The sequence below is a fragment of the Camelus ferus genome, chromosome 13, assembly GCF_009834535.1.
Source record: "Camelus ferus isolate YT-003-E chromosome 13, BCGSAC_Cfer_1.0, whole genome shotgun sequence".
Lineage (NCBI taxonomy): Eukaryota > Metazoa > Chordata > Mammalia > Artiodactyla > Camelidae > Camelus > Camelus ferus.
In genome coordinates this window covers 17948906-17974751 of record NC_045708.1, presented here as the reverse complement: position 1 = coordinate 17974751, position 25846 = coordinate 17948906, and the positions used below count along the sequence as shown (strand labels likewise).

The following is a 25846-nucleotide window of genomic DNA, read 5'->3' as shown; positions in this document are numbered from 1 at the left end:
CCCCAGCCCCATCAATCCTCAAGCAGCAGTGAGGATCTCAGGAAATCCTTGACTGGCAGGACCAGGCATCTAACAACAAACCCAGAAGCCAAGTAGCATCATTAAAAAAGATTAAAAATCTACATAAGTTCTAACATCTTCGTTCCTAGCTGTGGTTTCCATGGAAATAGACATCTGCTCTAGGGAGAAAGAAAAGGTGGGGGAAGCGGTATAAGTGCTTTAAAATAATCAGTGTTTTGAAAGATTTATTTTTTTCCCTGTCACAACATTAATCGTCAGAAATGTGAGATTTTTGCGTGACAATTACTTGTATTTTAAAAAAATATGCTTCAAATGGGTGGGACCTTCCTCTGCAAACCTCCAGATCAAGTACAAAGACTTCAAGATAAAGGCTGGTTCAGGGGCTAACAGACCTCTTGGCCTTGGGTTTCTTGCTTGTGTGTGTTGCCTGCCAATCTGTCACTTTTCCTCGAGGTCTTATCCACATCCCTCTCCAGACTCCCTAACGATTTCTGAGATTTCGCTCAGAAAACTGACAGATGGAAACACCTGGCTGTTTGGTGGCTAAGTTTGGTCTGAGAAGGAGAAGCCTCTCAGGGCTTAGAATCTGAATTTTCCTGGTCCTGCTCACATGCTAAGGGAAAACCACTTAGATTGAGGGTGGAGGAGAGGCCAACCCCACACAAGGGCAATTGTTGGAGAAAATGCCGCAACAAGCATATTCCAGGCAACACTGCATTGCTAATTGTTTGCTTTGTGTGGTATGTCTGCTGCCTGTATGATCCAGTTTTCCTTGTCTCAGGCACCTACAAATTGTATTTAACTCCAGCATATCCTTACAAACTAGCTGGACATGGGGAGTCTTTAAATTAGGACTCTTGTTTCAAAAGTGGGTCATGTTTGTTTCTCGGTTTGGGGAGGTGGAGCCCATTGATCAATAAAATGAAGATGTCCTTCTGCCTGGTCATGATCTCAAAGCAGGTGCCTTGGTGTAATGACCACCACCCAGGACACGGTCTTGGTGGAGGTGGGGTGGGAGGGATGGGAGAAGCTTCAGAACCAGGTTCATTTATTTTTCCTCTGGCCTTTTCCTGGTAAGAAGGAAGCCAATCATTCTAAGATAGCTAGGGTTGGACCAATTTCCTTTGTGCTTCTGATCTATCCAGGGGCAGGGGGAACCTTGACTCTATGGCTTCTTTTGTTTTGATTCTTTAAAAGGACCCAGCACTAATCCGGGAGCACGTGCTTCAAGAACAAAAGCAACACTTAACTGCAGTCTGTATAGCCTAGAACTGCTATTGCTCTTCCTTCCCTATCATCCGGCAAAAGACTTGACAGAACAGATGGAGTCTGCTTTTAAGCCAAGTGACTTTGTTATTAAAAGATCAAATTCCAGAGCCTCTTGCTTTCCCCCAACAGGTCCCTGGTCACCATCTCAGGGACCCTAATATAGTAGCGAGAACGCACACAGTGAGTTAAGGGCCACGCCCGTGACCTGTTAGGGCTGAGTGGGTTAGGGATTATGATGATGTCACAGTACAGGTGTCAGGCTGGTGTCGAGGTAGGGAGACGGGTACAGGGGGTCTGGCAGGGGCATAGAGTGGTATGTCCTGTCCCAAGGCTTGGGAGTCTTGAGTGGCGGCACTGCGCTGTTCGAGTGCTGCCCTCGGGGCGATGCAGGGCAAGTGGCTCAACTGAGGCGGAGTCCAGGCGGTCACCGTCTGAGAGGTAGAAAGGGACCCCGCCCCCGCCCTTTTCTCTAAGGATGGGAGAAGTGGTTCAGAGTCAGGCAGTGGGTCACCGCATCGCCGTCTTCCGCTACCAGACGACCGCCCCGGCCCCCGGCTCACACCTGGGGACACACCCAAGGGTCCCTCACCCTTCGCATTGTCCTCTTGTCCCGCCAGCCTGAACTACACTTCCCGAGCTGCTCCGGGGTCCCCAGGGGCGGGGCCCATTCGGGCTGTGTGTGGGGAGGGGCCGGCACGTGCCGCCGCTCTCAGCCAATGCCGCGCCCTGCGGGGAGGTCACGTGCCGCTGTTTGGCGCTTTTGTGCGCTCCCGGGTCTGTTGGTGCTCAGAGTGTGGCCAGGCGGCTCGGACCGAGCAGGTGGGTGTGGGGCTCTAGGACGAGGAGGTGGCAGGTTGGGGCTGCGAGAGGGACGCGGCCGGCCGGAGGGGCATTGGCAGCGGCCCCCGGCTGGAGGGCGGCGGGCGGGGCCTCGGGCCACAGAGGGGCTGGCGGGCGGGGGTCGCTCCGCTTTGTGTGTGGCTCGGGCGGAGCCTCGGCTTTGTTCCCGCTCCCTGGGGGCGCGGCCGTTGTGGGGAAGGGGCGCGGTCAGCTACGCGAGCCCCGGGCGTTCGCCCCGGGGTGCTGTCGAGGAGACAATAGGGGGCGTAGGCCCTTGTTTGACCCCCATTCTCCTCCTGCAGGCGGGGCTCCTCTGGGGTCCCCATTGTCTGAAGGGGCGGGGCGGCGCCCCCAGTGGGGCAGCAGCCTTTGGGGCAGACTGCTGGCTGCCAGGGCCGCGTCCTCGTCCAGCGACTGTGTGGTTGCGCCCGAGAGGCTGATACCCCACGAGAGCTCTCCAGTCCTCGCGGCGTGGGGGGTGGACTGCTTGGGTGTTGGCAGGTTGGTTGGGAGCGAAGGAAAGAGATGGCGAGCCGACGGTGGGGCTTCCCCATGGCCTCTTTCCCAGGACTGCCCCACCTGCTGAGCTGCGGTAGGGGTGGGGGCCGCCTCAAGGTGTTTTTGGCGGGAGTTGGGGGGGCGTCCGCGCGGGCAACCCCGGGAAGGGCGGAGTTACCCGGATAGGACCGTTAGCCCCGCCTATCCCTCCCCTTCCCACGCGCGCGGGCTCCGGGGTGTTGTGAGTTGGGGGAGATTCGAAAAGGCGCGGGGAGGAAGGGGGAGGGGCCAGGAGCCGGAGTGTAGGGCGTGCTCTGATTGGCCGGGGGCGGCCTGCCGCTTTTCCTCGCCTGGACCAGGGCCACGCCTATCCTGGGTCCAGTGCTGAGTCTAATGCTCCGCCGGTGTTAGAACGTTTCACGGCTTCGGAGTTTAATTTCTAGCTTTTGATAACCTGTGTGCCTACGTTGTTGGTACTAGCGGGTGTCTACAAGAATAATGACCTTTAAAAAATTAAGAGAGGTGGAATTTTTATGCAAAAATTATACAAGGCAGCAAATACTATAACCTGAAACCTAGAGATTCATGAAACTAATAATTAATATTACGCGGTGTTGGACAAGGAGGTTAAACCTCAGGAACAATAGGATGTTCGACATTATTGGTTAATATAAGCTTGGGCGTTTTGTTTTCCACCATGGCAGACAGACAAAGCAGGGGTGGATGTTTCGTTTGCACAATGAGTTGTAGGCAGTGTTAAGATGGCTCCGGTCTCACTGTTGAGTTGAATCTGGAATATCTTCTCACCAGGGGGAAAATTTATTAGAGTTTATTTCCGGGGGAAAAATTAATCTTGTGATTTAAACCCCGTCTGATTTTTAAAATCTAAGTATTTTTTTTAACGGGAAGCTTAGTTAACGCGGTCTTTTGCAACCAACATTCTGTTCAATTCACATTTCCCAGTGTTTGAGTATTTTATAGATTTTTATAATTTTCTGGTGGATGATGTCTTACTTAATTCCGCGGTAGTGATTTTTCTGACATTGATTTATACGTATGTGATTTGAGGTCCCTTTGGATCAATGACATAACAGAAATGCAAAGAAATTGATTGCATGCTTTTGAAAATCGTTTTCAGGGTTCTCCTTGCCAGTGGATTGTGTAGAATACACTGCCAGTCTCTTGTCTTCTGTTCACCATGGCTTCTTCTGGTAGGTAATCTATTTGAAAAAGCTGAAATTGTGATGGGCTTCTAATTTTAGAATAGGAGATGGGTAAGGTCTTAAGTCTTTAACCTGGCACTTGTGTTTTGTTTTTACAAAAAAAAATTCTATTTTGTAAATCGGAAAATAATTAAGGAAAAAATTATTATCACTTGAATGTACTGAGAGCTCATAATTAATTGTTTCATTATTAGATGATTTGGCTTGGTCTTAAAGCAAAATGTGGAGTTTTGCACAAGTCTTTCTTTTGTTCATGAACATGATTGTCAAGTACTGATGTCTCAGAATAGTGTTTATTAATCCATAAATGTTGAGCTTTGTTTTTCTGGGAGAAAGTATTTAGATAATTTCTTGCCTATAAACACAGCTGCTTCAGCAGCCCTAGTTCTATTCATTAAATTGATTTGATTTTTAGAAAACGATAGAACAGTTTATTAGAATAGAAAACTCCATTTTTCTGAATGTATTATAAATATGATGAAATCCAGATATCCAGGTGAAGGAACTGGAGAAGCGTGCCTCAGGCCAGGCTTTTGAGCTGATTCTTAGCCCTCGATCAAAAGAATCCGTCCCAGAATTTCCCCTTTCCCCTCCAAAGAAGAAGGACCTTTCCCTGGAGGAAATTCAGAAGAAACTAGAAGCTGCAGAAGAAAGACGCAAGGTACACATCAATCCACAGAGAATAGGATATTTATTAATGTGGCAAATCTGTTCTATTTCTGTAACAAGAGGAAAACAGAATTGTAGCTAGATGGTGACTATAACTGTGTGAAAATTACGTATGCCAATGGTGGGAAGAAAATACCAGCCATCATTTATTGATCTCTTATGTACCATCTCCTTTACTTGTATTGTTCTCCTTTTCTACAGTGACCCTAGAGGGTAGGTGTTGTCTGAGACACTAGATTAGAAAATGGTTTGGGGAATGTCAAGTCATTTTCCCAAGTCATATAACTAGTGAGTATTGGAGCCAGAATTTAAGCCCAGGTCTGTCTAAAACCAAAGTTCATGCTTCTCATTCTTTCTCATTGAAAAACCGATTTGTTGGTGGATGATTTTTCTTTTGTCTCTTTAAGTTTGAGGGTTTTTTGTTTTTTTTGGTTTCAGTTTGTGTCTGTGTGGTTTTTTTTTTTTTTTTTTTTGGTTTTGTTTTTTGAGAGCTGTACAATAAAAACATTTTAAAATGTTAGTAATGTGATTGTGTTACTTGGCTGGCATACTGGTATTGTGGTGGCTCTTCTGTCTAAGCAGTTCTATTATAAAGTAGCCATCTTTGGAAAGAATGAATCAGAAAAGTCAACAAATATTAATATACTAATTATAGAAAAATTGAGAACCACAGAAGTTTTATAAATAGGAAATTTGAAATATTCATCATCCTACTTTGCAGAAATAACTGTTGTTAACGTTTTGGTGTATTTCTCTCTATTCAGTGTTACTCTATTCATTAAGAACTTAAATTCTCATTTAGTCCCCCTTTCAACAGCCCTAATTGGGTTGAGTAGGTTTACTTTTAACATTAGGGAAATGAAGGCACAAAAAGGTGAAGTAGTAACCTGCCTGTGACCAACACAGTGCTTTGAAATCTGGCACATTGAACCACACGTGTACACATTTGGGACCCCTTTTAAGCTGTGGTAGCTCGTGCCATGCCCCTTTCAGTGCCACGTGTTTTGTGTATGTATGCTGACCTATTGTCAACACTGTGAATTACTTCCCCAAGAAAAGTGACTGTTTGCAATGGAGTCTCATCTCCTACTTACGCTTCTATTTAGTCTGAGTTGATGGAATTTGATGGAGGTGATGTAGTTTGAGTTCATGGAAGAGATTCAGCCAAAAGCTGGACATTGATGTTTTTTAGGAATCAGCCCTGGCCCTGTAGTCATTAGTCTGTGCTTTACATAGTAACTGGATAAATATAGTGAAACTCTTATCATCACTGGGATTTTGCAGAAGAGAATGAACAGAATCAGTGGCAGATGCTCTGAAGTTTTCCTACAAGTTGATGCTTCCAAACACATTGAAATCTGTTTGGTAACAGGCTATTCTGAGTCTGTTGAAGGAGGCACACCGTGGTAACAGAGTTGCGGTGGTCTGGAAGTTAATGCAAGCTTCCACAGAGGAAAGCTAATAAGCTTTTCCTTGAAACAAATCCCCTGGCTTAAATAGTAATCTGGAGGCTTAGTGTTAAATTTTTTTTTATCATTTCCATGTATTTTCTTTTTATCAATATGGTTATATTTTTTATGTTGCTGATTTTCTTTGTTTCCTTTGAAGTTAAAAAAGGAAAATTCTTTACAATAAAGTTCATTCCTTAGTGCATATCATTCAAGTCATCTTGATACCATTAAGCAGTAAATCTTACAAGGATTTTCTTAAGGACTAATTGGGGAAGAATATCTGAACAAACATGGGCAGTTTTCCAAAGTAAATACAAACACTAGAAAAAGAATATGATTTTCACAATATTTTGATGTTAATAATTCGTGTCCTGACTTCAGTATTATTTAAAGAGATCTAATTTTCTGTCTTCAATCCTCTCAACTAATTTCTTTTGTGATTTTAACTAATACCAAATAACACTTTAGAGAACCTAGCCTGTTAAACTTTCTTCCAGTCCCATGAAGCTGAGGTCTTGAAGCAGCTTGCTGAGAAACGAGAGCACGAGAAGGAAGTGCTTCAGAAAGCAATCGAAGAGAACAACAACTTCAGTAAAATGGCGGAAGAGAAGCTGACCCACAAGATGGAAGCCAACAAAGAGAACCGTGAGGCGCAGATGGCTGCCAAGCTGGAGCGTTTGCGAGAGAAGGTTGGTCTCTTCCAGGCTCTGAGGGGGTTAAGAGCTTGAAGTTTGATGTACCAATGAGGTGGCTTGAATGAACTCTTGGCCTCGATCACATGTGCTTTGGTGTCTTTGTCATCAATTTTGGGGCCTAACACTTTAAATCAGAGGCATCTTATTTTAAAATAAGATGGAATATTCAGTAATTTCCAGCACAATTGCACATTCATTGGAAGAGCAGAAGGAGGCTCAGTCATTAGGTTCCATGAGTGATCCAGGAAGTTCGAAGATGATGTCTTAGAACTCTAATTATGTGATTCCCATGGTATATAATTATATATGTAGTAATAGTGCACTATTACATTCTGTGATGTTTGAACTGATGCTGAGTTGAGCTTCTTGGGGGCATGACGTGGTGGACTTTTTTCCTTATGATATGTGTTATTTCTTTACAGGACAAGCACATTGAGGAAGTGCGGAAGAACAAAGAATCCAAAGATCCTGCTGATGAGACTGAAGCTGACTAATTTGTTCTGGGAACTGACTTTTCTCCCCATCCCCTTCCTAAATATCCAAAGACTGTACTGGCCAGTGTCATTTTATTTTCACCCTCCTGACAAATACTCTAGATGCTGATGTAGGACTGTATAGGTAGACCCAGACGTAAGATGTTGTTTTAGGGGCTAAAGGGGAGAAACTAAAAGTGTTTTACTCTTTTTCTAAAGTGTTGAAGTCTTTCTAATGTAGCTATTTTTCTTGTTGCATCTTTCCCACTTCAGTACACTCGGTGTACTGGGTTAATGGCTAGTACTGTATTGGCTCTGTGAAAACATGTTTGTGAAAAGAGTATGTAGTGGCTTCTTTCAAACTGTTAGATGCTGAATATCTGTTCACTTTTCAATCCCAATACTGTCCCGATCTTACCAGATGCTACTGTACTTGAATGGTTAATAAAACTGCACAGTGCTGTTGGTGGCAGTGACTTCTTTCTATTCAGGTTATAAACTGTCAAGCGATAGAGGCCCTCCTGGTTTATATTTGTTCCAGATGGGGCCTTTAGGTTGGTGGAAATACCCAGCACACACATCACTCACTGTGAGTTCTCTGCCCTGGAGTTTCTTGCTCCAGAGTTGTTTGCATTGTCTTCTTCCACAATCGTCACTTTGTTGTGATGCCTGGGCCCAGATCAGCTGTTATGATAGTTTTTCAGATGTGTATTTGCAAACAAGCATTTTTTGTTTCTGTGTCCCTGTTAAAAAGTCAGATTAAAGGGGCAAATAGTGTTTCTAAAGAACAGTTTAGAGAAATCTTAAGATCCTAGTTAGAGCCATTTGATGATTTATTTGCTTTATGTTACAGCTCGGGGTGGGGGTGCATTCCTGCCACAGGAGCTGTGACTTAAGAATCAGAAGATTAGTAAAACTTTCTGTGCCACTATCACAACTCCTGTGAACTGATAAAGGGAACCTCGTTTTCCAGAGCGGCATGACTCAGGTGGTTAGGTTGGCAGTTGATTCTTCTTATATCCAGAGGCTACAGGATTCACAGTTGTCACAGGATTGCCTCTCAATTCCGGGAAAGCCTTTGGCAGCTTTCCTAGGCTATTTGGGAAATAGCCTTAATTACATATGATTATTTGCGTCTCAGACATTTGTGGAAAAGCTCTTGGAAGCCACTCGCCTGTAGTGAAGGAGTTTGTAGGATGACTGCTAATGCAGCTCTTGATTTGGGATTTACCAAACTTATGAGCAAAACAATAGTTTATCTCAACCTTCCTCCTATGTTAGGATTAAATGAGTGTGTGTGTGTAGAGAGCACACACTTAGAACTGTATTTAATATGCACTTAGCACTATGTATAAATAATGACAACTATTTTCAACCAGAGGCTAGTGAGTAAGCTAAGTTTATACTGGGCAGCTTTTGTGTGCGTTGAATTGACTGTTCAAGATGATCAATTGTAGGGGTTCTGAAAAGGCTGAATTTAGAGTTGTGGCCATTAGGGCAAACGAACAAGATCAAGTATAGATCAGTATAGTGATGGTAGTATCTAAACAAACGCCCAGGTGAGGCTTGTGTGCAGGATTTCAGCATTGTCTATGCTTGGTCTGTGGCTCGTGGCAGGATCAGAGGTTTGCATGGGTGAGATGGTGCCTATGGGAATCTTTGAAACACCAGTTCTGAGCAGCCGGGATATAGATACCGCCTAAAGATAGAAACTTGGAGTAATGATACTAGATGTCCTTGAGTGGCAGTAAGTTTTTGTTTTAATGGGACATGTAGGGAAGGGAACAGAGCTCAGCATAAAGCAAGAAGAAGGTCAAGATGGGTATGAGGAGGAATCCTCCAGTTAGTTACAGCCAACCCCATGGTGGCCCTGACTTCATACCCAAAAGTGGTCCTGATCTACCTTGTGACAGCCATTGTCACAGGGAACCAAAGGGGATGCCACTTAGCCACAAAGTCAGAAGCCCTGGCTTTCTACTTCACCTCTGACCTTTGGAGTAGTACTAGTGCTGAACCTCAGTTTTCTCCAGGATAAAATGAGGTTGAGCTAGGTTAAATAATTTCCACTCAGATTCTTTACATACAACTTTTGTTTTTATTTTTAATGGAGGTACTGGGTATTGAACCCAGGACCCTGTGCATTCTAAGCATGTGCTCTACCACTGAGCTATACCCTCCCACTCCTTTGCATATAATTTTGGAGGGAAGGAGGAGTGGTGGGTGCCCAGGAGCATCCAGGGAGTGTCTGTGTGCTTTCCAGGGCCTGGGCACTCAATCCTGTCTTAGGTAGGAGCCGGGCCAGCTACTCCGGGCAGCACTTATGTCGTAGGTTAGTCTTGTAAGGCCAGAGTGCCTTGACTGCAGTCTGGGGGCTGTCACCATGGTGCAAACTCCATTCTCTGGCTTGAGTGGAAAATGAGGTGTGTTCCTGAGGCTCTTGTACTTGGACATGGTGATTGATTGGCCTCAGCAGAAAAGAGAGACTTGAGGGGTAAGAGGAAACCCCTTAAATCTACATTTAACAAGCAGCTAGACTGTGCCCCATGTTGAGCAATGTGCTAGCGATGAAAAGATGAAATGGGGATCTTGTGCTTATGCATGAAGTGGGCAGGAGGGTGTGGAACACTTTGCTGAGAATACAGTCTCAACCACGTGCTTGTACTGGCCAAGTTGCTTTGCTGGTTTGGTGGAGGGCATAACCACAGGCTTCAGTGGTCTGGGAAGCTTAATAGAGGAGGAAAGACTTGAGCCAGTCCTTGGAGAAGTCAGTTATGGGCCCGAGCACGCCCTTAGTAACACGGTAAGCATGTAATTGCATCGTGCGTGGAGAACCTGCCGTGGTTACTGGCTAGTGGCAGCTGTTCATCAAGATCCCTTCTCCCTTCCCTTTATCCTAAGCAGTGGAGATCCTATGAAGGCTTTAGAACACAGAAATGGTAGTGTTGAGTGAACAAAGCCATTTCGAGGGAGAGAAAATGGAGGTGGGTGGGATGAATTGGAGAGAAGACGATGGAGACCAGAGTGGGAGGCTGTCAGAGCAGCCTGGGAATGAAGTGCTGGGTGTCTGAGCTAGAGGGGGCCGCTGGGCTCTGCAGACACCACACCGAGGCACTGGGAAACTTACCGCTGACCGTGGACGATGGTAGGAGAAACCAACCACTCCACTGCCGAGTGGGACATGGTGGTGCTGGCCATAAGCTACTGCTGGTTGAGCAGTACTTTCAGGCACTGCTGTGTTGTCTCCTCAGCTCCAGCCCTGCGAGGTAGGTTCTGTTACTGTCTGCACAGTACAGAGAAGCAAGCAGGTTTAGGAAGGTAAAGGAACTTGCCCAAGGTCCTAAGCTGGTAAAGTTCTAACTCTGGCAGTCATGACTCAAGGCGCTGCTTGGGGAGCTGTCCGCTCTGGCAACTCGGTGTCCCCTCTGTTGTCCTGAACAATTCTCTGCTCCAGATTCAGCCAATGCCACCACCTTCTAAAAGGCAATTAGTGACCATCTCCTGTTATTCTGGGGAAGAGAGGTTTCATTCCTCACCCACCAGCCCTTTGTAAAGATCTTCCATTTTACTGTGTGTGTTTTTCTCCCAGTGGAGACCTCGGAATTCCAGTGAGGTTTTAGGACCTCATGTAACTCAGTCCTGTCAGAGAATGGTCTGGCCACCTCACTGTTAGTTTGGTTGTCTGAATCACTGTTAAAAGTGATTTGTTGGGAACAATAAGAAGGTAAGGCCAGGCTCCTTATAGAGGAGCTTACCCCTTTGAATGGGAGGATGGATTAGGTGTCCTGGAAATTTCCTTCCAAATTCAAGACTAGTTTTGGGTCTTCTCTATCTGGTTAGACTGCAGACCCCTGAAATCAGGGACCATGTCTTGGGTACTGAGGATTTCTCCACTGAGCTGAACTTCATGGCCCTGGAAACATTGCTGGCACTTAAGTCTCTTGCCATCTGCCTCCCTCTTTGCGCAGGTCAAATAGCAGGTACACAGCATCCCTATGACTGAGGCCTCTGCCAGTGGAAGCTGGTATTCCACACTTAAGCAGCACAAGGAAAGTTTTCTGACTTGTTTTATACAGGCACCCAGATTCATAAAACTTGGAGAGTTTGATGAGCTTTGAAACGCAGCAGCCTCAGTAGAGGGGCTCTGTCCCTTAGCGAGAAAGGCCTAGCCTTCTCCCAGTGTGGTCCAGAGCAGTACCTTCTCAGTCCTTGGGCACCAAATCCTACTAGAGACAAGTGGGCTGTGGAATGGATCCAAGGGAAGAAGAAACAGAGGCAGGAGATTAGCCAGATGCCTGTGGCTGCCACAGCAGAATAATGGATGTAAAGGGGGACTAAGCCTCTGTGAGAGCTGTGGCCCTTGGGCCCAGGCATCCAACCTGTGGCCTCCCACTCCCCTCTCTGGCAAGAAGCTCCAGTATCCCTGGGATGGGGGGGCCTTGGTAGGGTTCTCTGCTAAGCCTCTTACATGACCTCTCAGTATCCTGTACATCATGCCAGCAGCTAATGATTACTTGAGTGATCTCAATGGATCCCCAGAACAATCCTATGACATCATCATGCCCATTTCACAGGCAAGAAATGAGGTAGCTGAGACAGATTAGGGTATTTGCCCAAAGTGATAAAACTGGGCAGGGGCGGAGTCTGGAATGAAACCCTCACACTATACTGCAGCTCCTCATGTTTCACAAATGAATTCATTACTATGCAATCATTTGTTTCAAGTGTGTCTCCCTAGTTAGAAGGAAGGGTCCTCCAGAGCAGGGACAGTGCCTTGTCACATTCACCACTGGATCTCCAGCACTGAGCCTGGCATATGGTGAGGGGTTAATATGTGCTGAATTAAATTATTATGAGTAGGTGGTGACTCCTCTGGGCACCTGCTTTGTTCTTGTCCTGTGTGGACTCCATGGGGAGTCAACCTGATTTTCTAGAAGCAAAGCTGGCTCTGCTCTGGCTTTGCAGACTGGCTTTGGAAGTGCCTAGTCCTTCATGGTATCCTCCTAGATCTGAAGGCACCAACTGGTGGCCTACAGCCAGGGTCGGTCCTCAGGCATGTTGTCATCACTCCATGCTGTGCTTTAAATTTTTGAATCAGTTGACAATTCTACTTGAAAATATGATTTCAGGCTTATCTTGAAAAACCAAAGCTCTGGCAACCCTGGGCTCACAGCCCCACCCAGAAGTAATCAGCAGGCTCTGGACAGCTGCTGCCCCCTTGAGGTGGGTCATGCGCTCTACAGCTCTTCATTCCTCTGTCCTTAAGGATCACAGGTCTCAGGTATAAATACAGGCCTGGAGTTTGCAGTCCCTGACATAGATGACAGCCACATCAACAGTCAGACACTTTTTCTTAGATCAAAAGTCCAATCAGTACAAAAGGATATATGAAAGTGACTCTCTCCTTCTGACGTCCCTCAGCTCCCCTCTTTGGAGGCCACAGTGTCTCCTTCCACAGACACGCTGTACCTCTATGATCACAGTCACCAAACACTCACGGGCACCTCTTATGGGCCAGATATCAGCTGAGCATCAGAGTCACATGGCACTTTTTCAAAATAGAGACTCAGGACCCTCAACAGACCTTTAGAGATAGAATTTCTAAAATTGGAGCCCAGGTGTCCAGATTTTTCAAAACCCACAGTGTTTTCTGTTGGTCAGCCAAGCAGAGATGACTATACTCAGATGCAACATCCCAACCACAGGCCCCGCTCTCCAGTCCCCTACAGTGTAGGGGAGAGGGACCTGGAGCTCCCACCATCGAGGCTGCTGCTCAGAGTTGTGCAGACTATACCCTTCACAGGAGCATCCAGCCAAGGCCTGAAATCCAGCCATACCCTCAAATCAAGGCCCCTCCACCCCAGAGGAATAGGCACCACTTTGGAATTTTCCGTGTCAACCATTCAATGAGAATACAGGAGGACCTGTGCTATGATGTGGGGGCACAGACAGGGGCCCCTCAGTTCTGTTGCAGACCCAGGATGGCTTCCTGTAGGAGGTGATGTGTGGACCAAGTTTGGTACCGGAGTTAAAAACACAGAAGGCACAACTCTACCTTGTACTTCTCAGTTCACCCCACTCTGTCCCTCACCCCACAACTTTCTCTGCTTATCAGGGGCCACCAACAGGGACACTTTATTAGTAATGCACATCAAGAAAGCACTGGGAGACAGATTAGGGTGGAAGGAGGGGTCCAGGCATAAATCAGATCAATGTGCCTGACAGGGAGCAGCTTGAGGTCGACTGACTTGGTATCCAGAAGTGTCTGCTTGGGGAGCAGGGGTGCAGAAACCTTATTCCTTATGGTAGGTCTCCTGAGAGGCTCTGCAAAGCCAGAGTCCACTACTCAGCAGCCTGAATCAGTACTGTCAAAGAGCGGTCCTCGGACAGCTGCCAGTCCACAAAATGTTACTGCTCTGCAATGAAATCAGTACAGAAATTGAAACTAAGCATTTAGGAAACTTTCATAACAATCTTACAAGGTCTGTTGAATACCATTTAGACTGAGGCTAGTATTTTGCATCTTTTTTTCCATCTCATTTTATCAAAGAAAATTTATTGTAAGATATACATAACATAAAGTGTACCGTATTAACCACTTTTAAGTGCATAATTCAGTGGCATTAAGTACAGTCACAATATTGTGTAACCATTACCACTATCTAGTATATTTATTTAATTTTGCAAAAGTCTAAGTTCTTAGCAGATTAAGAAACAATTTTTTCAGTTTGAGAAGCACTGGCCTAAACCTTGACCTGGAAGGTCCCCAAGGTCGGGGGGCAAATAGGCACCTGATTGAAGAGCTTGATTCATTGTTTAGTTTCATTTCCCCAAACTGTTGAGATTTGCCCCAGAGAATGGTGTGGGCTGAGACCCAGGCTCCTTGGGCTAGAGGCTGGAGAGATGGGCACCATCCTTGAAGGGAGGGGAGGAGGCTTTGTGCTGCCTGGGGCTGGGCAGGACAAAGGGCCCTTCCTGGGCAGGGCTGCCCTGAGCAAGAAGGCCTGTTGAAAGATTGTGGGATTTCTGGCAGGTTTTCCTCCTGACTCAGCTGTAGGGTGGTGTTTGTTTAGAATTCCAAGAACATCAGCTCCAGCTGGACGGGCCCTTAGTTACCAGTGTCTACCCTCCTTGTTTACACGAAAAGCTTGAGGCCACAGAAAAAGGATTGCCCAAAGTTACAGCCAGTTAGAATTGGTCCCAAATCCAGTTTTGTTTCAATTCCCAGGCAGAAGCAGGGCAGAGCTTTTTGGAATCACACAGAATGCAGTTCAAGTTCTAGCTCTGTTAGCTCTTCAAGGGCCTCAGGCATCTGTACCTTCACCTGCGAAATGGGACAATCCCTCACAGGCTGGGTGAGTATTGAGTCTGTGCTGGGTTTAATGGAATGCCTAGCACAGGGCCTGGAATTAGGGGAATGGCAGGACAAGTCAGTCCCCTGCCCCTCCTTGCCCAGTGTTCCTCTTCTCAGTCTGCCATTTACCCTCTCTGTGGTTGAGGGGACAGAGGAAGGCTGACCCTCTCCCTCTGGACTAAGGCGAGCAGGAAACTCATAGTCTCCCGCACTGGCCATCTGCGAGGCTTCCTTCCCTGTGGGCCATTGCTCTGTGCTTGGCTCTTCTGCCAACAATCTGGGCATCTTAGAGAAATTTATGTCTTTTCTGGGACTCAGAGCATTTGAAAAATGAGGGAGTTGAACCAGAAGAACTCAAGTCCATTTGAGGGAGTGGGTGCTGAAGTTTGGAAGCTTTAAATTTCTGCATCTTTTCTTGGAGAGTCAAACTCCTAACAGGTTAGACTGGGTTGCCCCTGGGTTACCAGCCACCTGCCTCTCTGTTGTTGCCTCTGAACTCACTTTCTCTTTCCTGTTTCTCTTTTCTTTCTTTTATGCCTAAGATGTTTCGAATACTTACTGTTTGCCATGCATCATATAAGCATTTTACATATTCCATCTTATTGAACATTCTTGTGAATTAATATTATTCTTATTCCATTTCCAGGTGAGAACACTGAGGTTCAGAGAGGTTGCAATTACTGACCCGTAGCTAGTCAGCAGTGGAGTCAGCAGGGGGTGCTCTCAACATCATTCCCCAGTTGGCCAGGTCATGCTCTGGCCTGAATAGAGCAGGTTTAAATATGGTGCAGCCCTGAGCTCACATTCTCCCTCCTGTTTTCCCCAAATGGGCTCTCACTCCCACCCCGGAGACACTGTGCCTGGCAGGATTGCTTGGACAGTCAGGGAGGAGTGTCTGGATGCTGGTGGAAAGATGATCACTTACTGGCTCCAGTTTCTGACTTGTATCTGAGGCATTATGTCCCCTACCCCTAATCTCCTTCCTCCCTTTTCTCTTTAGATGTCCAAGAGCTGGAAGGTCCCCTAAGGGAACACCCAAAACAACCCTCCCCATTCATTCATTTATTACTGAACAAATACTGAATCCTCCTACATGCCGGGCACAGTTTTAAGCTCTGCGGATATGACTATGCACAAGGCATTCAAGGTCCCTGCTCTCATGAGCTTACATTCTGGTGGAGGAGAAAGACAACAGAAAGATTATGGGGTGAGGGGGAAGGGGTAAACTGGGAGTTCGAGATTTGCAGATACACACTACTACATATGAATAGATAAACAACAAGTTTCTTCTATATAGCACAGGGAACTATATTCAATATCTTGTAGTAACCTATAACGAAAAAAACATGAAAAGGAATATTTGCATGTATATGTATGACTGAAACATTATGCTATATGCCAGAAACTGACACAACATTGTAAACTGATTATACTTCAATTTAAAAAAGAAAGATTATGAGGTGTGCATGGAGAAAATGAAAGGGGTGATGTAACAGACAGTGTCCGTGGCAGGGAATGAGGGGTCTCCACAGATAGACAGGCAGGAGGTAATGCATTCCTGGCAGAGGAAACAGCTAGTGCAAAGGCCCAAAGGCAGGAGCCAGCGGGTGTGAGGAAGGGGCACATACAAGGCCCGCGTGGCTGGATAAGGTGAGCAAGGGGGTCTGGAGGGAGGAAGGTGGTCAGGGCCGGGACATGCAGGCTGGTAGGGCCTGAACAAGGGGTTGCATTATATTCTGTGTGTGATGTGAAGGCCCTAGGAGTGAGGTGATGTAATTAAGTTTGTAAACGATCCGTCAGCCACTGTGACAGCCACTGTGAGGAGAATGGATATAAAGGGAGCAGGAAGGAGAGATGAGGGTGGTTTGGACTAAAGTGGGGTCGACGGGGTGGAGAGACAAGGATTCAGGATCTCTGTCACAGTGGAGCCAACAGGGCTGGATGTGGGCTGTGGGGTGAGGATGTGGGCCCCTGGGTTTTTCACTTGGGCAGCTAAGTGGAGATGTCATTTGCTGGAGAAGCCTGGAGAAGGGAACAGATGTGGGAGTTGGTGAGGGGAGAGAAGCAATGGTTCCATTTGGCCATCATGGCAGACTTTGCTGGCTCCCCTCCCAGTCGGTACCCATTCTCCCCTTCCTTGTAACAGAAGCCTGACAGGTTTTTCTTCAAGTATCAACTTCTCTGGTCCCTCCTCTTCCTTTTGCCCTTTTCTCATCCTCTTTCCTGCCTGGAATGGAGACACGATACTATGGGTACAGCCCCTACCTTGTGACCATGAGGCTAAAAGCCACATGATAAGATGACTGGTCAGGGAGACAGATGGAACCTGGGTCCTGGGTAATACCAACGAGCTGATGTCCCAGTCTTGGACTGCCTACCCCCAGGTTCTAGTTATGGGAGGCAAATTAATCCTTTTACTTGTTTAAGCCACTGTTTTGTGTTTTTTCATTGTGTGCTGCTGAATGCTGTTATAGCTAATGGAGCCCTGTTGAGTTTGAGATTTGAGGAATTCTGGAACTCCTCACTGGAATTCATTCATTCAAGAAATGTTTATTGAGGACCTATTACATACCAGGCACTATTCTAGGTGCTGAGAATTCAGCAGTGAATAAAACAGGCAAAAATGCCTGCCCTTGAAGAGTTTACTCTCTGGTATAATCTGGAAGCCAGACCTGTGTTCTGGGCTAGGCATTCTCATTTGATCCAAAGGTTTGGTCAGATTTGAAGTACAGACAGGTGATGGGGGTGGAGTGTGGCATGTCTGCTCTCACCACCTTCCTCACCCACCCATTATGTTCACAAATCAAAATGATTAACATGTTTCTCTATGAGCCAAACACTGAGCTGCATTCTCTATGAGGGAGGTCTTTTGTTACCATCCCCATTTTGCAGGAAGGTTGAGAAATCACCCCCAGTCAAACAGCTAATAGGTGGCTGTGCTAGGATTTGAACCCAGGGCTTTCTGACTCCAGAAACTCCACTGCACTCACTGTCCCCCTGGGCAACCTCCTGGCCCCCTTTTCCCACACCCCTTTTAGTCATTGACAAACCATTTCCTGATTTCCCCTTTCTCCTTGCTTTGGACAGGGACTGTGTCTCTTGCTCATCTGTCTACCCCAGGCACCTTACTCATTTTTCAAGAAGGTTTCTTTGCACTGAGTGCTAGGAATGCAGGATGAGTCACAGGATAACACATTCAGTCCAGGGGAGGGACAGGCAATTAACAGGGGTCACAGTGTGATGAGTGTTGGTATCAGAGAAATCAATAGAAGCACAGAAAAGGGCCAGCAAGTCAGACTTGGGTAGTGGGGACCAGTCAAGGGGGGCTTCCTGGAGGAGTTCACTTCTGAGCTGAGTCCCAAAGGAGAAGCAGGAGTTGAGCAGGTGAAAAAAGCAGTGGTGGGTGTCAGACAAAGGAGCAGCACATAGACGGCTGAGAGGTGAGGTGGCAACAAGTGGGGGTGACTGGACTACGGATGGAGGGGGAGTAGGGGGACATGAGGCTGCGAGACGAGGCAAGGTCTTGTCAGCCAGGACAAGGAGTTTGGGCTTGACTTGGTAGGCACTGGGGAGCCACTGATTGGTGGTGAGTAGCGTGGGTCCAGGTCAGATTTGTCTGAGCACCCCGTAACTACCTGTTGATGGAATGAATGCAGGGAAAAAGGAATGGTAACTGGGGTTCCATGCAGGGAAGGAGGTGGGTGGTTAAATGGTCTGACAGTGGAAGGACAAGCCAGGCAGACACTGGATGCAAGACAACCATTTCTCTCACCTCCTCCTCCACGATTCTCCTGCCTGGGCCAGCTCCGTCACTCGCTGAGATACTTAGGGGGCCTCTAAACTAGTCCTCCACTGCCACCCTGGCCCCTCTACAGTGCATCCTCTAAGGTAGCTCTGTGTTCTCCACCCCAGTGCTTCTGCCTGATGCCTTTGCCACCTCAGCTGCATCAGCCTGGACCAAGTAACTGCCATGCTCATCTGCACTCCTCACCCCTGACGGCTCTGCACATGCAAAGTTGGTTTTAGTGGGAACGATGCCCCCAGAGTGTCATGGTGAACATGGGACAGGACAGACAGGTGAGTGGTGAACTCAGAGCAAGAGCAGCATCCTGACCCTGCAGGGCCCCCTGACCTGAGCCAACGTGGAGGAAGATCCAGCATCACAGCCCCTCCCACGGCTTCATGTTGGCCCGAGGCTGAGGAACACCCCGTTCTCTTCACCAAAACTCCCCCAAAACCCAAAACCAAGAGAGAGGATGCGCCAGGTCAGGTGTGAGACCTCCGACATCTGCCACGTGTGCTGCTGCCCAGGCGGCACCCTCTCTGTGAGCCTCTGTTCACACCTCTGGGATGGTTGTGGACTCCAGAGCGCTGCCCCCTCACAGTGCCTGTTAGTGAGGGCTAGCCCTGCCCTGCACCAGCATCTGGGTTTGAGAGAAGACTACCTACCTCATGGAGATTCTGGCAAAAAGAGGTTCCGGCTTCACTCCCACATCTGGAAGGGAACTGGTGCTTGACCTGGGGGGATGCTGTGCTACGTCACCCTGGACCCAGAGCAGGAGACGGCCCTGCTGTGTCCCTCTCCTTCCCTGAGAAGAGCTGTGAGCTTCTGAAGGCCAGGCGGTTGCCCCTGGCAATGAGAGATCCAGATGCCCAAGAAACTATCTGATCTCATTCACCTTGTACTCTTCCCCTGCCACCCTCACCGAGCCAACCAAGGCCCTGCTTCAGGGCTTTTGTACGGCAGTGCCCCCTTACCTGTGGGGGGTATGTTCCAAGATCCCCGGTGGATGCCTGAAACTGTGGCTACTACCAAACCCTGTCTATATATATGATGTTTTTTCCTCTACAAACATACCTATCATAAAGTTTAATTTATAAATTAGGCACAGTAAGAGATTAACAACAAGAACTAAATAAAATAAAATAAAATAAAATAAAATAAAATAAAATAAAATAAAATAAAATAAAATAAAATAAAATAAAAAACAATTATGAAAATATACTGTAATAAAAGTTTTGTGAACGTGGTCTCTCTGTATCGGTCTCTCTAAAATATCTTATTGTACAGATTGAATGCCTTTTCCATCTTAACTAAGCGCTTATCACGCACAGTGGCTGTAACTTTTGTAGTCTGAGGTGCAATGGCAAAACTAGGACGAATTTCTTTACTGTCTTCACAATTTCATGGAGAGAAGTGTTGGTCAACCTCAGCATAGGATTTTTCTTCTTTCTTTATTAAGCCCACCACTTTCACCCTTGCACTTAAAGGAAGCACTTTGCACTTCTCTTGGGCACATCCAAAGAACCAGCATCACTACTCTTACGCTTTGGGGCCACTATTAAGTAAAATAATGGTTGCTTGAACACAGCACCGAGACCCCTCGACAGTCCTTCTGAGAACGCAGGTGGCTACTGAGTGAGTAACAGATGGGATGCTCTGGATAAAGGGATGATTCTTGGCCTGGGCAGGATGGAGTGGGCCTGAAGGAGATTTCATCATGTGACTCAGAATGGCACACAATTTAAAACTTATGAATTGTTTACTTATGTAAATTTCCATTTAATATTTTCCCACTGCAGTTGATGTGGGTACCTGAAACCGAGGAATAGGACACCACAGATGAGGGGCAACTATTATACTTGCTGTTCCCCTGATAATTACACAAATGTCGCCTTACCCACAGCAAGGCATTCCCTGGTCACCCTCCCTAAAACAGCAACTTCCCTGCCCCCAGTGTCACACCCTCCTCCTTACTGTACCTCATTGTATTCAGAGTATCCATGTATGTTCTTTTCCCCCCATTAGGAGACAGGTGTCTGTCCTGTCCTGAGTCCCTGGCACCTGGAATAGAGCCCAGCACACAGCAGGCGAGGTACTCCATAAATACTTGTTGAAGGAAAACACTTGGACCACTTACAGTGTGGCCTGTAACCAGGAGTGTTCCCTGCTCCCCGCCATTGCCACAACCTCTGTCTCCAGCTCTGCGGCACCGTGTCTCCCACCAGCTGTCAGAGGGAGAGTGGAAATTTCCACTTGAAGCAGGAAGGACTGCCACGTTCCCTGAGCTGAGCTAGAGGGGCTGAGAGGAAATTTCCATGAACCATTTCTGGCAACTTGACAGAGTGGCTGGGGAGTCTGGGGAGTGGCTGGGGAGTCTGGGGAGGGGCCAGGGGTGCTCCTGGACCTCTGCTCCTGGCCCCGGCCCAGGCTGGAGTGCAGCATGGTTTACAGATCTGCAGATCAGGAACTCCATGTGGGCTTATCTCGCTAGAAGGCCCAGTCTGCAGAGCCCGGGGTGTCCTCCAACCCTGGAGCCAGAGGGATCTTTGGCCATCATCAAGTTCAATCCCTTCCTTTCCAAGATGGAGAAACTGAGGCCCAGAGAGGGGAAGCAATTTGTCTCAGGTCACACAGAAAATTAGTGAGACAATAGACTCACACTCACTGCACTGCCTGGGTTTTTGCTTCTCATCTCTTTATTCCTTCCCTCTCTCCTGCCCTTCTCTCCCATAGTCCTCCAGCTAATTTTTCCCAGGGGCCACTTTGGGCCAGCCCAGTGCCCTGAGCCCTGAGCTCCCCATTGTGCAACCTCAGGCCTTAAGGCTGTGTCATTGCCACTTCCTTCTATGAGACCTTCAGTGCTCCCTGCCCCTCCTCCCCACACGCTGTCCCTGCCACCATCTCTGCTACACATTTAAATATCCTTATGCCTGGTCACTTCCCATATCAATCAGATAGGAATGTCTGGGGGCGGGGTCCAGGCAGCCATATTTTTAAAAGATCCCTGAGTGATTCCATTGCAAAGTTTGGAAACCACAATTTGGACTTGATTAATGTCATTTCCACCTCCTGTCCCTTGACCCCCTTGGCATATTATCTGGTGATTTTTTTTTTCGTCCAGATCAGCTTTCTAGACACATGGGCCTGGGCTTCAGACCAGACCTTGCTGAGCAAATCTCTCTCCTGCTTCTGCCCTTTGCCCAACTCTGGGCTTCCAGTCTGACTAGATTGTGTGTCTCACCTGCCTCACCACCAACAGGTCATTGACAAATATTTGCTGTTAATGATGGCAATGACCTCAGTCTGGCCAGGAGGATCCTCAGCATCAAGGTCTTAGTTTACTCTGCCGTGACAGGGGGTGGAGTGAGGGGTGAAATGCCTACTTTGTAGTTTGCTGTAAACTTCATAGATATTACTTAACAGATGTAGAGGGCCAGCAACTCACCAACCAGTTTCTCTGGGAACAGGCTGCTCTTGCCCAGATCTTAGGAAATAGCAGCTATTTCTATGGGTGGGAAGTGTAGCCTTGGGAAGGAAGGTGGCTGTGAGCCTTCTGACAAGAACCCTGCCTGAGAGGGCTGCCTCCCAGGGTAGGGCACCTGCAGTGAAGGGGTGCATGGCGGGTGCAGAAGCACAGGGGTGGGGGTCATAAGGGATCAGCTGGAGAGTATCATCACCTGGCCCAGGATGAGCAGTGTGAAGTCCCTGGTGGGGCTTTCTCTTGGGAACCCAAAAAAGAGTCTCATGAATGAACATTTGGGTACCTTCTGTGCCCAGAGGCCCCAAAGCCCAATTACAACCACGCCGGACAAAGAATACCTTTCCTACTTCTCTCTCTTTCCTCTGAGCCATCAGAGAGGAAAAGCTTCAGACTGAATAGAACAAGAGAATTTTAATGGAAAACAGAACTGAACTTTTTGAGACCCAAAAGAGGAGACTGTGCTTGTACACTAGAGAGGAAAGTCTGCAGGAGCATCTCAAGCAGGAGCAAGGGTCCTCAGAGAAGTTAAAGGGGCTCTGGCAAGAAAAGAACCAAGGGGCCACCTGTGCCAGGCCGGGTTCCCACTTGGCCAGTTACTGGTTCCCCTGGTGTTTGTATTATGCAGCCAGGCTGTACTGGGCATCAATAGGACAGCTGTCAAATTGATACAGGAAAATGGGGTGCAAGAGGATGGCAACGTCCCAGGTCTCAGATGAGTCCCTGGGACTCGCTCTGCCAAGTGAGGGTCCTTGGCTTTATGCAGGAAAGGATTAAAGAGCGAGACACGGTTGAGGAAAAGTAGATTCATTCAAAGAGATGCACACTCCATAGACAGAGACAGTGCGGGCCATCTCAGAAGGCGAGAAAAAGGTCATGTGGGGTTGGGTGCTTAGTTTAAAGTAAAAGTAGGGGGACAGGAGACAGCTTAGTGGTAGAGCGCATGCTTAGCATGCACAAGGTCCTGGGTTCAAGCCCCAGTACCACCACTTAAAATTAATCTAATTACCTCCCCACCACCCCCATAAATAAATAAATAAAATAAAGTAAAAGTAGATACACACTCCATAGACAGAGTGCAGTCCGTCTCTGAAGGTGAGGGAACAAGAGGCCGTGAGTCACCGTGTTAGTTTTTAGGGACTCAGTAGCTTCAAATGCTAACAAGCGGGAGGATTATTCCAACCACTTTGGAGAAGGGGCAGGGATTCTCACGAATTGGGCCACAGCTGGCTTTTTTACCTTTTAAAGTCAGCCTCAGAACTGTCACAGAACCCACGGGAGGGCCATTTAGTATGCTAATGTATTACATTGAGCATATAATGAAGCTCAAGGTCTACTGGAAATCAAATCCCCCACCATTTTGGGCCTCAAGGTCTACTGGGAGTTGAATTTTCTGCCATCTTGGTGCTAATTGCTGTTCATTCCTTGAATGGCTGTGCCCTGCCCCCTTCCTTCCTGTCTCAAAATGTCTGTGCTGCCTTGTCAAGGTCCTTTATTTCTCTAGCAGTGAAACACCTCAGTTTTCAAAGGGCCCTGCCAGACTTTGCCAGTCTGTAAAAAAGACTTGAGGTCTCTTTGGAGGAAAATTAAATGTATCCTGAGCCCAAAGTCCAAAACAAACTCGGATCGGCCTCAGAAATTCAAGCAGCAAGCTGAAAAACGATCTTCTCTGATAGTGAAGAAATTTAAAAGTTTTAATTTATTGTTTAGATGTTAATTGCAAAATTTTTTAGCAGTTTCATTGAGATATAACTTACGGGCCATAAAATTTACTTCTTTTAAGTGTATAATGCAATAACTTTTAGTGAGTTTACAGAGTTGTACAACCATCACCACAGTCTAACTTCAGAATATTCAATCATCCCAAAGAGATCACACATGCCTGTCCCCACCTCCAGCCCTGACAACCATGAATCTATTTTCTGTCTTATAGATTTTCCTTTTCTGGACATTTCACATAAATGGAATCATGTATTTTGTGCTTTTTGCATCTGGCTTCTTTCACTGAGCACAGTGTTTCTGAGGTTCATCTGTGTTGTACCATGTAACAGTACTTAATTCTCTTTTATGGCCAAACTATATTCCATTGTTTGGATATACTACATTTTATTTATCTTTTCTTTATTAATAGATGTTTCTACTTTTGGGGCTATTATAAATAATGCTTCTTTGAACATTTGTATATAAGTCTTTGTGTGGACATATGTTTTCAGTTCTCCTGGGTAGATTCCTAGAAGTAGAATTGCTAGGTCATATGGTAACTCTATATTTACCTCTTTGAGGACCTGCCATATTGTTTTCCAAAGTGGCTGCACCATTTTTGTATTCCCATTAGCAGTGTGTGCGCAGCATTCCAATTTCTTCACATCTTTGACACTTATTCCTTTTCTTTTGAATTATAGCCATTCTAGTGGGTGTGAAGTGGTAACTCACCGTGGTTTGGGCTTGTATTCCTACAGTGGCTAATGATCCTGAGCATCTTCTCATATGCTCATTGGCCATCCATAAATCCTCTTTGGTGAAATGTCTATTCAAATACTTTGCCCATTTAAAAATTGAATTATCTTTTTATTGGGTTGAAAGAGTTCTTTAACTATCCTGGATACAAGTTCTCTTGCAGATTTGTGATATTTGGGAATATTTTTCTCCCAATCTGACTTATCTTCTTTTTTCAGTCAATTTATCATAAATGTTAAGGGTTTATTTCTGGGCTCTAAATTCGATTCCATTAACCTATATATCTATTCTTATGCCAGTACCACAGTGTTTTGGTTACATGGTTGATAGTATATTTTGAAATCATGAAGTATAAACCCTTCATTTTGTTCTTTTTTTTTTTTTTCAGAATTGTTTTACTTATTTTGTTTTCAAAGCATTTTCATATTTTTGGATCAGCTTTCATATTTTGGATCAAGATCAGCTTGCCAATTTCTGCAAAAAGATGTCTGCTGAAAGTTTGATAGGGATTGAATTGAATGTATAGATCAATTTGGGGAGAACAGCTATTTTAACAATATTGAGTCTCCCAATCCAAGAACATAGACTTGTCTCTTCATATATTTTACATTTTAAATTTTCTTTCAGCAAATTTTGTAGATTTTATTTACAAGTCTTGCACTCTTTTTATTCCTCAATATTTACTTCTTTTTGATGTGATTATGTGCAATGTTATTTTATTTTATTTATTTTTTTATTGGGGTATAATTGACATCTAACATTATATTAATTTCAGGCATACAGCATAATGATTTGATATCTGTATATATTTTGAAATGATCACCACAACAAGTCTAGTTAACATCTGTCACCATACATAGTTACAACATTTTTTTTCTTGTGATAAGAACTTTTTAAGATTTATTCTCTTAGCAACTTTCAAATAGGCAATACATTATTATTAACTATAGTTACCATGCTATGCATTACATCCCCATGACTTTTTTATTTTATACCTGGGGGTTTGTATCTTTTGACTCCCTCCACCCATTTCATCCATTCCCTGGCTTCTGGCAACCATCAATCTGTTCTCTGTATCTATGAGCTCATTTAGGGGGTTGGGTTTTTTTAGATTCCAAATAAAGGGGACGGTATAGCTCAGTGGTAGAGTGCATTCTTAGCATGCCTGAGGTCCTGGGTTCAATCCCAAGTACCTTCATCAAAAGATAAATAAATAAGCCTAATTACCCACCTCCCTGAAAATGTAATAAAGTAATCACGGCTCAGTCTTTCTGATTATAAGCCCCCATCCAGGAGCCATGCAGGAGCCCACCCAGAGTTGCTTCAAAAGAAAAAAAAGATGTCCTAGTGTTCTTATCACTTAGGAATTTACAAGAATTTTAGGGACCCCCTGTCAGGAACAGGGTCAAAAACAAATATTATCACTTAGGAAATTACAAGGATTTCAAGAGCTGTGTGCCAGAAACGGTGTCAAAGACCAAACATATATTTCTTGTAATAAATCACAGTATCACAGTGTGTTTTGATGGATATTCAGCCTCACTTGTAATAGGAGAAATGTGAAGTAAGAGAAAACCAAAATTCCATTTTTCACATGGCAGATTGGCAAAGATCCATGGTTTGATACCACACCCAGT

General features: G+C 46.0%; 2 protein-coding genes and 1 non-coding gene across 5 annotated transcripts in view; 2 read left to right on the top strand and 1 right to left on the bottom strand.

Annotated features, from left to right (window-relative positions):
* Nucleotides 1-2024: 2024 nt before the first annotated feature.
* STMN1 (stathmin 1) lies at nt 2025-7611 on the top strand. Of its 2 annotated transcripts, none has more exons than XM_032495547.1 (5): nt 2025-2109; nt 3767-3839; nt 4340-4512; nt 6469-6660; nt 7089-7611. In XM_032495547.1, exons 2-5 carry the CDS (start codon nt 3827-3829, stop codon nt 7158-7160), a joined length of 450 nt encoding a protein of 149 aa, XP_032351438.1. In that variant the 5' UTR covers nt 2025-2109; nt 3767-3826; the 3' UTR covers nt 7161-7611. The 2 variants fall into 2 exon arrangements, with proteins under 2 accessions (XP_032351438.1, XP_006189563.1); XM_006189501.2 differs by lacking the exon at nt 2025-2109 and adding an exon at nt 3016-3101.
* A 1633-nt stretch (nt 7612-9244) lies between these two features.
* On the bottom strand, nt 9245-9316 carry TRNAS-AGA. The gene has a single exon. It is a non-coding gene; the product is annotated as a tRNA-Ser (tRNA).
* Nucleotides 9317-14285: 4969 nt separating this feature from the next.
* Nucleotides 14286-25846, top strand: part of PAQR7 (progestin and adipoQ receptor family member 7) — a 27281-nt gene continuing 15720 nt past the window's right edge. Inside the window, exons 1-2 of one of the 2 annotated variants that reach the window (XR_004325435.1) lie at nt 14286-14491; nt 18403-19584. Coding sequence is in view for 1 of the 2 variants with exons in the window: in XM_032495526.1 (XP_032351417.1) it covers nt 14468-14491 (24 nt within the window). In the remaining variant the exon portion in view is untranslated. Of the gene's footprint in view, nt 14492-18402; nt 19585-25846 lie in introns of those variants that run through there. The other variant, XM_032495526.1, reaches the window with a different exon arrangement.

What these genes read in the sequence shown, in the direction of transcription:
- STMN1 (XM_032495547.1), top strand. An exon ending in CTGCAGAAGAAAGACGCAAG is followed by an intron (nt 4,513 to 6,468) that starts GTACACATCAAT and finishes ACTTTCTTCCAG; the next exon opens with TCCCATGAAGCTGAGGTCTT. An exon ending in TGGAGCGTTTGCGAGAGAAG is followed by an intron (nt 6,661 to 7,088) that starts GTTGGTCTCTTC and finishes ATTTCTTTACAG; the next exon opens with GACAAGCACATTGAGGAAGT.